The 12,861-nt window shown below is 45.7% G+C and overlaps 1 protein-coding gene across 9 annotated transcripts in view; it reads left to right on the forward strand.

The window, feature by feature from the left end:
* The window catches only part of TCERG1 (transcription elongation regulator 1), a 98,807-nt gene that overhangs the window by 28,691 nt on the left and 57,255 nt on the right, over nt 1-12,861 (forward strand). For all 9 annotated transcript variants that reach the window (XM_053293726.1, XM_053293729.1, XM_053293730.1 and 6 more), the window contains 3 exons: nt 1,825-1,940; nt 2,465-2,553; nt 3,860-4,020. In XM_053293726.1, the coding sequence (XP_053149701.1) occupies nt 1,825-1,940; nt 2,465-2,553; nt 3,860-4,020 (366 nt within the window). The remainder of the gene's footprint in view (nt 1-1,824; nt 1,941-2,464; nt 2,554-3,859; nt 4,021-12,861) is intronic.

The following is a 12,861-nucleotide window of genomic DNA, read 5'->3' on the forward strand; positions in this document are numbered from 1 at the left end:
TTTTGAGAGTGAAACTGGATTGCTGTAGTGAATGACTTACGCCAGGGGCTGGACAGAGGGAGTATGTCTTCCTGTAGGACCTCTCAGCAGCTTTTGATACCACTGACTATCGTATTTTCTGGAGCGCCTTGCAAGGATGGGGTTGAGAGGCACTGTTTATCTCCTTCCTGCAGAGTAGGTTCCAGAAGGTGGTGCTGGGGGACTTCTTTTTAATGACTTGCCCATTGGCTTGGTGCCCCTCAGAGTTTTGTCCTGTCCCTGCTGCTGTTAGATATCTACATGAAACCACTTGAAGTCATGGGGGCAGGGGCAGTGTTGGGTGTCATCAATTGCAGATGGCATCTAACATCTCTCTCTACCACCCCCAGCTTGATAAGCAGTTGAGATTCTGAATTGATGTCTGAAGGCTGGATGTGAAGTGAAGAGCTGGATGCTGGCAAACAAGCTGAAGTCTGGGCAGGGCTGAGGAAAATCACTGATTCAGAAATGGTTTATCAGCCTGCTCTAGATGGGGCTGTACTCCCCTTGAAGGGACCAGATTTGCGCCTGGGAGTTTTCTTGGACCCACCATTACATCTGAAAGCTCAGGTGTCTACTATAGCCTGGGAGGGATGTGGGGCATGGCGGTTTTTGCCTAGCTTCAGCTGGTGTGCCAACAGTGTCCATTTCTGTCTGTCAGAACTTGCCATGTTTATCCATGCCCTTGTTGCATCTCAACTGGATTACTGCAACACACTTTACAAGGGGCTATCTCTGGCAGCCCCTCAGAAATGTCAGCTGGTTAAGAATACAGCAGCAAGGGTCTTGACTAATACAAGACCCTCAGAACATATAACTCCTGTTTTATTCCAGCTGCACTGGTGGTGTGTGTGTGTGTGTGTGTGTGTGTGTGTGTGAGAGAGAGAGAGAGAGAGAGAGAGAGAGAGATTCAAGGCTCTGGTCTGGACTTTTAAATGCTTTGGAGCCAGGATCTTTGAAGGACTGCCACCCAGTGTTCCCTCTAAGGCATGTGTGTGCACGCTTACATGTATTTTGATGTCTGTTCTATTAATTTTAGATCCCGCTCAGGCTTAATCAGAAAGGTTCCACTCTGAATGCATGTGCACACACACTGTGCTGCCACCTAGAACAAAACTCATTCCATGCACAGATGAAAAAAAAATAGAGAACCCTGTTCCCACATGAATCTGCCCCATCTTGTGAACCTCTGGAGAGGCCCTGAAGCATATTTCTCCTTGTTCAGAGGGCATTTTGACATCTGTTCATGAGAGGGCCATCTTGATGGTTGCCCCCCCTCGGGGGGGGGGGGGCGGAGAGATCTGGCTGGCTCCATGCAAATTTTCCCTCACTTGCATAAAATTGGTATTAATTTTCATGAGCCAGCCCAAAAATTTCGGAGATGGACCAATGGACTCGCTAAGTATAAGGCAGGTTGAGGGTCTCCTAAAACTTTGAGTATGTTAGTTGATATACCCCCCTCCCCCGCTTCTCTCTCTCTCTCTCTCTCTCTCTCTCTCTCTCTCTCTCTCTCTCACACACACACACACACACACACACACACACACACACACACACACCCTTGATCGCTATCAGAAATGCATGGCCATAGTTCACAAAAATAATGACAAAAATGAAAACACTGGCAGAATGAGGACAAGTAATCACATTGAATTTAAAAGGACACATTAGGCAATGCCTACTTTGAGTAATTTTCCCCAGCATGGCAGTCACTAGATGTAGAATGCACTTAAATTATGCAGATGAGAAAATGTTTCATAACTTCAGTTTGCAGAAAGTTGAAAGTAAATGATTTATTATTTTTAGAAAAAGTAGAAGAGAAGATGAAAGAGAGCATTAAAGAACCTGCTGAGGACCCTTTGCCTATGGAGACAGAAGAGGAGGAACCCAAAGTAGAACCTATCAAGGAACTTATAAAGGAGGTAAAAGGCCTAAATGTCTACAGATTAAGTTAGTACTTGAGTTTTCTGATAGTGTGTAAAAACAGTTATATAGTTTAGTTGGCAGAAAGATAAAATTAAATCCTCTTGAAATAAAACAGAACTTATCTGCATTTAACTTTGTCTAGATGGCACCCAGAGAACAAAGTACTATTGTGCAGTTTTTGAAACAGCAACAGATGCTTGAGAAAATAGTATATTGACATATTTTATATTCCTGATGTTTTAACATGGGCATTACTTTTTCTGAGTTTTCACTTACTTAGTGTATGTGAAATTTCAGCATGAGTAAATCTTCTGATTCAGAAAATGTTCTAGCACGTTGGTGATTTCTGGATTTGATTGTTTTCCAAACACCATCCTTTATTTAGCATTTTTGTATGGAGAGAATCTTTTCAATGTATTTCTTTTTAGATAGTACCTCTTTATTTTTGTTAGCTCAGTATACATGCAAAAAGTGGTCTTGGAGTGTAACTGATTTGTATAACTTTTGGTCTGCCCGCCAGGAGCCAAAAGAAGAAGAAATGACTGAAGAAGAAAAGGCAGCTCAGAAAGCCAAACCAGTAGCTACCACTCCTATTCCTGGAACCCCATGGTATATACCCCTTTTCTCAAGTTGATAGGGTAACTTATTTAAAAAGTTTAACATTGCTGTAATTTCTTTTTATCCCATAAGTTTCTTTTTTGCAGTCTAATATGGTGAATATTTTCTTGCTCTTAATCTGTTGTACGAATAACTACAGGATGTTGTGTGGGCTATTTACATAAACAGCCTTATTAAAGGATTTGATAAATACATAGTCATTTGCTATGATGTCATTTTTGCCAGTTAATAGATTTACAGTAAGTGCAATCTGTATGTTTAGGAACTATGTCATGTTGTCTACAATTCCTGGAAATTAGTGTAATAGCAGTAGGTGGGTATTGCCACCATGCTCCAGGATTAAGCTCTTGGTTGAATATAGATAGGACTGCACTCTTGCATATGACCACTCTTGGCAAACAGAATGTTTACTTTGATTCAGCATGATAATTCTTACATAAGTTATGTGGAGTAAAACCCATTGGATGCTTCATTCTCTAAATCACAAATGTGGGGTTGTTCAGTGTTTGTGTGCCCTTGTTGGCTCGTATGCAGATAGGTGTTGCTGCACTGCAGATTAGTGCAGCTTCACCATTCACCCGGGGGTGGGTAGGGTTTTTCACTCATCTCCCTTGCCCCTGAAAGCACTCATTGTGACCTGAAAGTAACCCTGAGGGTTACAAAGTCCTTAGGGGCCAATTTCTGGGCCATCAAGAACACTTCTGGAGCAGGGGAGATAATGAAAATGACCCCTCCTGCAGTTGTGTGTGTGCTACACTCCACACGAATGCAGTGATAGCTACCAGGCATTACCAGCGCTTGGCTGGAAGTTCTGGTGCTTCTTTAGTCTGCACATGAGCCAGTGATTACAATCCACTGACTTCTGTTCATAAAACATTGGGGCCATAATCCAACACAGAGTTAAGTACAATGTAGTACCATAGATTTCTGTGGAGCTTATGTGCATGTAGAAGACGGAAGGCTGTGGGCCACCTCCAGCCTCAAAGGCAGGATGCCTCTGAGTACCAGTTGCAGGGGAGTAATGGCACGAGAGAGGGCACGCCCTCAACTCCTGTCTGTGGCTTCCAGCAGCATCTGGTGGGCCACTGTGCGAAACAGGATGCTGGACTAGATGGGCCTGGGGCCTGATCCAGCAGGGATGTTCTTATGTTCTTATGTTAAGACTGTTTTATAAACAGAAAATAGATCTGTAGATTGGAGACTATAGAAATGTGAAACATTGTTCATGACTCATGGACATTTAAACAAAATCTGACAGAATACAGCTGAACAATCTCAGATGTATGTTTTCCCCTAGGTGTGTCGTGTGGACTGGTGATGAACGGGTTTTCTTTTACAACCCTACCACTCGTCTGTCTATGTGGGACCGACCAGATGATCTAATAGGAAGAGCAGATGTAGACAAAATTATTCAAGAGCCTCCACACAAAAAAGGAATGGATGAAGGGAAAAAACCAAGTAAGAAAGAATCTGTACCATTTATTTATTCAGTACTGTATTTACCTGAATTGAAGATGACTTTGAATTTGACAACCCCCTTTAAAAAGTAGAGGTTAAATAAAGGATCTCTGAGCTGATCCATATTCCCTCACAATCTGTGTTCTGTGCGTGCGCACTAGCCCGCTGTGAAAAAAATCCAAGCTCTTTGAGGCGCTCTTCAGCTATGCTGAATTGCTTGCAGTCTTTTATTTCAGTGGGAGAATGCCATTCTCCTCAGTTCCTTCTTAGAGAGCAGCTGTGCTACTCTCATCAGGAAAGATTCACTCTGTGCTCCTCGTTCCTCAGCTTTTTTCTTCTGATTTTTTTCAGCTTGAGTTTGGACTGTTTCTTCCATTGTTCTTCTGCTAACCCCTTTGGCTTATTCCTGTGTTGATTTTTCGGCTTGTCTCAGACTGTTTTCCAGCTTATTCTTCTGCCTCTCCCTCTGGACCCGGTGTCTCGGTAGTCTCCTTTGCTTCGACCTGAGCCTGTTTTTTTCATTTATTCCCTTTGTCTTGCCCCTATTGCTCAGAAACTCAGTAAACCTTTTTAAAGTGTACCTCCTGCAGGTGTACTTTACCCTCATCAGATAAATAAGTAGAGTGTTGGATTTGTTTGGGCAAAGGGCACAGTGTCAAGGCCTGCAAAATCTGTTTGGCCTTTTCTCGTCAAACCAAAAAGAGCCGAGAACGTCTTCGGGCTGCTCTTTACAAGACCACACTTTGACCTCCGGTACCGAACTACTCAGGACCATCGACATAGATGGCATCGACGTTGGCTGACTTGTGATAATCTGGATCGAGAATGTTCTCTTCAGTGAGTTGCCCTTCGGGCATTGGACCATCGTCAGGTTCGATGTCTTCCTCATCTTCTGCCCCTAAAGCTCCTTCTCACAAGGACCATGAGATTTCAGCTTTCAAGAAGCCTATGGCAGTTGGAAGCCGATGTTTAACGTCGATGCCATAAAAACATTAGTGTGATCGCTCTGGGTCTCTGGGATCATCGAGTCCTAAACATCACAAATTTTGAAAATCTACTTTCGAAGTCTACTTCTACTTCTCCGTTGACATCAGTGAGACCAAAACTGTCTACTTCGTCAACATCTGATTTGCCTCGCATCCCTTTACCGTCATCCACCCAAGGGTCCATGAGGTCTACCATTGCTTCTTCATTGCGCGTATCAACGTCAAGGATTTCACCTTCATTAGTGCTAGCCTTGTCCTTGTCCATCTTTGACCCTGCGTTCGGGTTTGACTCCAGCATCAACTTCTACACCCTGTCTTCTCAAATCCTCTGTGGTCGCTTCTTCTTCGTCAATGTCAACTGTTACACCATTCCTTCCTGCACCCTTTTCACACCATTGTGCTCACAGCAACCATGGTTCCTGCTCCTCAGACTGTTGAGAGGCATCTACCGACACCACCTGCTTTGTCAGGACGTCCTGTCCCAGCATGGGGCCTATGTCCTCCATTCCAACCTTTGTCTGTTGAATCTGATCGCCTGGAGTCTCAATTATTAGATTCCATCCTGTTGAACAAGCGGAAAGAATCCACATGCAGAGACTAAATGTGTAAGAGGAAGCGTTTTGCTGCCCATGCTGACGCTAAGGGCTTTGACCCTTCCTCTGCTACCATCAGGTAAATTCTTCTCTATCTTACGGGCCTCAAGTGTTCCAGTTTCTCTAACACCTCTCTTAAGAGGCATCTGGCAGCTCTTTCAGCAAAACATCCTGGCTGGGATGGATGGTCAGTTTTTCCCCTTCTATATTCCAAACGTGTGACCAACCTCTTTCCTCCAGTCTGGGACCCTGTTGAACCCTGGAGCCTCTCCTTGGTCCTCTCCTCTCTCACTGAGCCTCCCTTCAAACTGCTCCTCTCCATCAGTTTCAAGTCTTTGTCTCTAAAAGTCGCTTTTCTGGTTGCAGTAACTTCAGCATGCCGTGTCAGTGAGCTTACCACTTCACGCAGACTCTCTGTACACTAAGATGCATGGATCCGTCTTTCACTCCTAAAGTTGTCACTGATCAAGATATTATATTGCTTGCTTTCTTCCAGAATGCCTCCTCCTTACTGGAAAAGTCAGTGCATTCCCTCAACATTCGGCGAGTCCTCCCTTAAGTTTGGCGAGTTTGGCCTTAACCGTACCAAACCTTTCCATATATCCAAGAGACTCTTGGTTTCATACAAAGGTGAAAACAATGGTCACTCTGCTTCTCATCAAAGACTTTCCCATTGGGTTGTCGAACCAATTTTTATGTTACCTCCAACAGGGGATATAGCCCCCTTCAACGATCAGGGCTCATTCCACTCAGGCCATGGCCACATCAGTGGCTCATATGTCTGGCATCAGTATGAAGGACATCTGTCCAAGGCAGCCACATGGTCCTTGGGCTTACCTTTCGTTAAACAGTACACTATTGACATCTGTTCAGTGGTGGAGGCCATATTTGGTCAGGTGGTCTGCAAGAAAATAATCTGAATGGAATCCTGGCTCCCACCTTCATCTTGATGAGCTTGCTAATCACCCAGGTTTTGAGGGAACATGGATCACGTCAGAGATAAACAGGTTGCCTACCTGTAAAAGGTGATCTCTCTGGTGATCGATATTCACACACAACACCCGCCTGGCCTACCTCGCTGCTTGGATTCCTCCATAGTTGTATTGTATTACCTTTCTTACCTGCCTTTATCTGCGGACATCGCTCTTCATTCATCACAGTGGCTGATCAGGAACTGAGGAGAACGGTGCTGTCCCACCAAAATTAGCAGTCACACCCGATTTGGAGGAGCCAAAGAGCGCCTCAGAGAGTTTGGAATTCTTCTGCAGAGGGCTACTCTGCAGGTGCAGAACCCTGTTGAATCCATGTTGTGAGTGAACATGGATCACCAGAGAGATCACCTGTTACAGGTAGCAACCTGTTTTTAGAGTTGCATTTACTCAAAAGGAACAGGACTCTTGAATTTAAGATGCCCTCCTGATTTCTAATATTAAAAAAACCTGGGGGGGGGACTAGTCTTGGATTCAGGTAAATACAGTACTTCATAATTTTGAATACTGTTTATATCTTTTGCAAGTTCCATTTTTATGTGCTTGACTGCTTGGTTTTGATTGACAGGTAGATGAAACATTCTTCCATTCTTTGAGAGCTTACATAATCTTAGGAAATACAGATTCTCACTATTTGTTTCTCAGTGGTCCAAACACCCAATAAGAAACAGGTTCTTGGAAGAAAGATTCGGACAGAGGATTGGCTAGGAGATAATTTTTCCAGCAGTTTCTCCCTTAAAGCCAGTCTTTCTCCATTCTTTGACTATTGTGGCTAGGGTTGATGGAAGTTGTAGTTCAACATCATCTGGAGACTTAAGGTTGGATACCCATGGCCTAGACACTGTTGCCTTGGAATCATTGGCAGAATTCCACTGTGAATAGTTGTTCTATTGAATTCTCCAGAGAAGCCACTGTGGAAGTTTATATTGGATGCCCTACTTATTATTAATGTGTGTCTGTATCTTCCTCTTCCCCACACCAACAGCTGGGACTAGGGGTGTGCACGGAACCGGCTGGCCCGGTTCAGTGCAGCCCCTATCAACCCCCCGGTCCGGTCAGTGGGGGGGGGGGGGGCCTCATTTTTTTTAAAAAAAATAGCCCCTTTGGGGGGCTTCCTGTAGGCCGGGGGGGGGGAGTTGTGAAGGTTCCCTCTCCCCCGCCAGCCTCTGAAATCACAGCTGCAGCCAGGTAAAACAACACTTTTCGGCCTGTTTGGGCCTCCGTAACTGCTCGCAGTGGCTATTTTGGCCGCCGCTGTGCATGTGTTAATGGCCTATGCGATGCCTGGCATGGCCCACAGTCTTGCAGAGGTCATTTGCGCATGCACGGTGGCAAAAATTTGCAGACGGAACTGGGTTGGGGTTCGGTTCGATCCCGAACCTCTGGACTGGTCTGCACATCCCTAGCTGGGACCCTAGTTTTGTGGTCCTTGGGTACTTTGCAACTATTCCTTTCTTAGAAAGTGACAGGAAGGGGCTCCTCCCACTCCCCCCCCCCCACTGGTTTTACTGCTCAGGAGGAATGCACAAGTAACTTATCTCTTGTTTGTTTGCTCTGAACCCACCAGCATTTAGAAGTGGAGCTCTAAGTAAGATAGTTGCTGATTTACAGTGCAGACTTTGAAAGTAAATCTCTATTGAAAGGTATTTGAAAGTAAATCTCATTGAATTCAGAGGGGCTTTTTCCTACTTGTATGCTCAGCATTGTTTGTCATAAAATGAGATATATACAATAGGAAATAATGACTTATTGTAAAACTTGGATTCTGTTTGAACACTATAGAGTGCCATATGCCAGAATGTCAGAAATATAATAGACAGCCAAACATTTAAGAGAGTTCGAATTTTCAGATAAATTCCAACTTGGATAACCTATCCAGAGGTATACCATTGTTGATTATATTGAAGGCCATCAAGAGTGCCACAAAAATGGGCATGGCTGAATTCCCCCATCTCTATCCTGTCAAAATTATCCATCAGGATGACCAAGGTCATTCCTGGACTAAAACTGTGTCTGAAGCAGAATTTAAATGGATCCAGATCATTCTCAAACACCTTATCCCAAATTGAGATGTTTGCAACCAGCCCATAGTTGTTACAGTCCTCAGAGCTCAAGAAGGCTTTCTTTAAGCGTAACCTCCTTCAAGGCATCTCGGACCACTTCCTCTCACAATGAGGCATTGATCACCTGCTGGACCCAGTCTGCCGATTCTCACTGCTAGAAGTAAGTTGCCAAGAAGGGCAAGGGTCTAGTGGTCTTGTGGCAACCAAGATGACCAGGGGGCTAGAGCATCTTTCTTAAGAGGCAAGGCTACAACACCTGGGGCTTCTTAGTTTAAAAACAAGAGAACAGAGAGGAGACATGATAAAGGTCTATAAAATCATGCATGGTGTGAAGACAGTTGATAGAGAGAAATTTTTCTTCCTCTCTCATAACTCTAGAACCAGGGGTCATCCCATGAAACTGATTGCCAAGAAATTTAGGACCAACAAACAGAGGTACTTTTTCACACAAGGCATCATCAGCCTATAGAATTCTCTGCCACAAAATGTGGTGACAGTCAACAGCCTGTTTGGCTTTGAGAGGGGTTTAGATAAATTCATGGAGGACAGGTCTATCGATAGCTATTAGTCTGAGAGCTATAGGCCACCTCTATCTCAGAGGCAAGATGCCTCTAAATACCAGTTGCAGGGGAGTAGCAGTGGGTGAGAGGGCATGTCCTGTGCTCTTGCCCGTGGGCCACTGTGTGAAACAGGATGCTGGACTTGATGTGCCTTGGGCCTGATCCAACCGGGCTTTTCTTGTGTTCTATGTTCTTATGGTCAGCTACATCATCTGAAAATCATCCCACAGACCAGAACCAAATAGGGTCTGGTCTTATCCACAGATTACTGTTGACCTAGTGGATTCCAAGTTGCACCAGATGAGTCTGTGTTATAATCAAAATGTTTCGCTGACAGGTCATGGTATGCTTTCAAGTCCTGCCATATATTCACCTGTGGGCTAAGCTGGAGTTTGTCCAGTACTATACAGAAAAGCTTGACTGGACTACTTTCGTAGGATGCAGAGTAAGCTTTTTTGCCACCACATAGTTGATGTGATGATGTGCAGCTACCTGTGTTCACATTTACATCAAGTTTTAAACCAATTGTTTCCTAGCATTTTCCACTGAACTATGGCTCCATATTATAATGCACACATGTAGTCTCCCATCCAAAAGCAAAGCAAGGTGAACCCTGCTTAACAAGGGAAAATTCATGTTTGCTCTCACAAGACCTGCTGTCCCACAATGACTAAGTTTGCAAGGAGTGCCAGCCAGCAACTCTCCAAGGATCGTATGAATCCATCAGATTCTATGAGCCTGACCACTCTTAATATGCCTGGAGGTGTTTACCATTCTAATTCAATCAAGAAGCCATTATAATCTAAACTTCATCAGGAAGTGTCAATATCAATATTGATATTACTGATTTTTATTAGTAGCAGTTGGAATATGACCCTGAAGGATCATATGAATCTGAAGAGAAAGGAAATTTGAGGCACAGAACTAGAGTATATGTTCTGAGTGTAGTGTAAGTTCACAAGGCATTGAAAAAAGTACCTTTAAATTGCTGAATATATCTCTTCTATGCAATGGAATGAATAATTTGGTATGCTGGTGTGGTTCCCTGAGTATTTATCTATTACTAGCTGTGCGCTAGTTGGGGCCAAACTGCTTTTAAAACTTAAACTTGCTGTTTGTCGCGCCCATTTGCTCTCTCCCCCAACCTTCAGTCCCAGCTTGCATCTGTGCCCCTAGTTCTCCCCCCAGCCCCGGTATATCTTCCCCCAAGTCTTGTGCCCCATTCTCCTCCCTGCCCCCAGCCTCTGGTTCTCCACCCCACCCGCTGCCATTTGCCTTTTCTCCAGGGCCTGCCACCGTCACCATCTCACCCTGGTGGCCGGGCGGGCCAGGGCCAGGCCGTCCCACCTCCACTTCCTCCTCAGGCTGGCCAGGCTTTGCCCGCTGACCGTTCGCCTCCTCCCTGCAACCAGGCCAGGGCTTGTTGCCGCCTCCTCACCACAGCTTGCCAGGGCCAGGCTGTCCCACCGCCACCTCCACTTCCTCCTCAGGGCGGTGAGGCTTTGCCCACTGGCCGTTCACCTCCCTGCTCCACCCTGCGGTCAGGCCAGGGCCCGCCGCCGCCACCTTCTCACCCCAGCTGGCCAGGGCCAGGCCGTCCAGCCTCCGCTTTCTCCTCAGGCTAGCGGGGCTTCGCCCGCCTGCCAGCTGTTCGCCTTCTCCCTGTGGCCAGGCCAGGGCCTGCCACCGCCTCCTCACCCCAGCTGGCCAGGGCCAGGCCGTCCCACCACCACCTCCACTTCCTCCTCAGGCCAGTGGGGCTTCGCCCGCCATTCGCTTCCTCCCTGCGGCAGGCAGGGCCTGCTGCCGCTGCTGCCTCATCACCCCAGCGGGCCAGGGCCAGGCCATCCCGCCGCTGCCTCCGCTTCTTATCAGGCCGCCTCCTCTCCCTGTCCTCTTGGAACTTTTGCACCCTCACAAGAGTTCTACCATGCATCCCCACGCATCGGCCAAGAGAATTAAGTAGATAGATATTTGTGCACCACCCCAAACTTAAGTCTTGAACAGTGGCATTGACAGCTGTCGGACCATATTCATCATAGGAAGCTGCCATATACTGAGTAGGACTATTGCTCTATCTAGCTCAGTATGTCTTCACAGACTGGAAGCAGCTTCTCCAAGGTGCAGGTAGGAATCTCTCTCAGCCCTATCTTGGACAAGCCAGGGAGATAACTTGAAACTTTCTGTTCTTCCCAGAGCGGCTCCATCCCCTGAGGGGAATATCTTACAGTGCTCACACATGTAGTCTCCCATTCATATTGGAAGGACGGTATAGAAATCGAATTAATAATAATAATAATAATAATAATAATAATAATAATAATAATAATAATAATATGCAACCAGGGTGGACCCTGCTTAGCTAAGGGGACAAGTCATGCTTGCTACCACAAGACTAGCTCTCCTCTCCTAATCCTCATTGAAGTATTCTATGTGAGTGCATCCGCCACCCTCATTGGTATTGTTGATGCCAACACCTTCTTCGGCCCAGGTGTTCCGCACTCACTCATTGTCTTGTTCTCCTGAGGTAGTTAAGAGATCTTCCTCCACTCCATCATCGACATCAGGTCTCCTGACTCTTGACATCAACATCATTAGCTGCTCCATCCTCACGTTTTGGTTTCGGACAGTCATCCTTCCCCACGTTCATCTCTGCTGCCATCTTCCTCTATTGTCGACAGGTCCCCACAACCTCCTACATCGATACTGACATCACCAGCGCAGCTTTCTCTCAACATTGGCAGCGTCAAGGGACTTCTTGCTGATGCTGGATTTTTATTCTATCCTTGGTTCTCCTCTGACTACATCTTCTGGATCCACCTCCAAAGGTTTTACCATTTCACAGCCTCGATATTGAGGATGAGTTCGCTGGGATACCTAAGATACCATCTGCATCTCCTGCCAAGACTACACCTGCTTGTTGTCCTCATCGGCTTTCGCAACCATGGAAAGAACACCAGTTTCTTGTTGCCTACAGTTTCTCTCCCTACCATAGGAAGCTGGACAATTGGAGCTCTCCTTCAGCCTTTGGCCCAGATTACATCCATAGGTTGGGAAGTTTTCAGGACCTGATGTATGCTCCTTCACCCTCTCTTTTCTAAGATTATGAAGGGTTTAGCTGATGGAAATTGAAGAAATTAAGGTCCTCTGCTTCATCTAAGGGACAGCTGCCCACTGGTTCTTCTCCTTTCAAGTGCCCCTTAGATCCTCCTCCTGTTCCTTAACCTCCCCCATCTCAAACTGCAGCTCCATGTACTCTTCCTGTGACTACGGCCTATATTCCTCTTTCACCTGAACACCTTGCTATTCTATCATTCCCTCAGGGTGTTCCCTCTGTCCCTAGGAAATATCTCTCAGATGAGGATTATGTTTCTACTTCTGAGTCAGATGATAAGTCTACTGTCACTGAAAGTCCTTCAGGCACCTCACCTGATGACAATGTACCTGGCAACTCTTCAGACTTCCCTACTGAGATGGCAAAGTTTCTTGGGCTGGAGCTGAAGTAACCTACTGAGACTGTCAGTGACCGAGTATACAATTGTATGTATTCTACCTGTTCATCATATCCTGAGCTTTATCCATTCTCCTGGTCCTGGTAAATTCAGCTGAATCAGCTTTGGAGGCTCTTCAGTGTCTACTTCTTGACAACT

This window comes from Hemicordylus capensis, chromosome 2, assembly GCF_027244095.1.
Source record: "Hemicordylus capensis ecotype Gifberg chromosome 2, rHemCap1.1.pri, whole genome shotgun sequence".
Taxonomy (NCBI): domain Eukaryota; kingdom Metazoa; phylum Chordata; class Lepidosauria; order Squamata; family Cordylidae; genus Hemicordylus; species Hemicordylus capensis.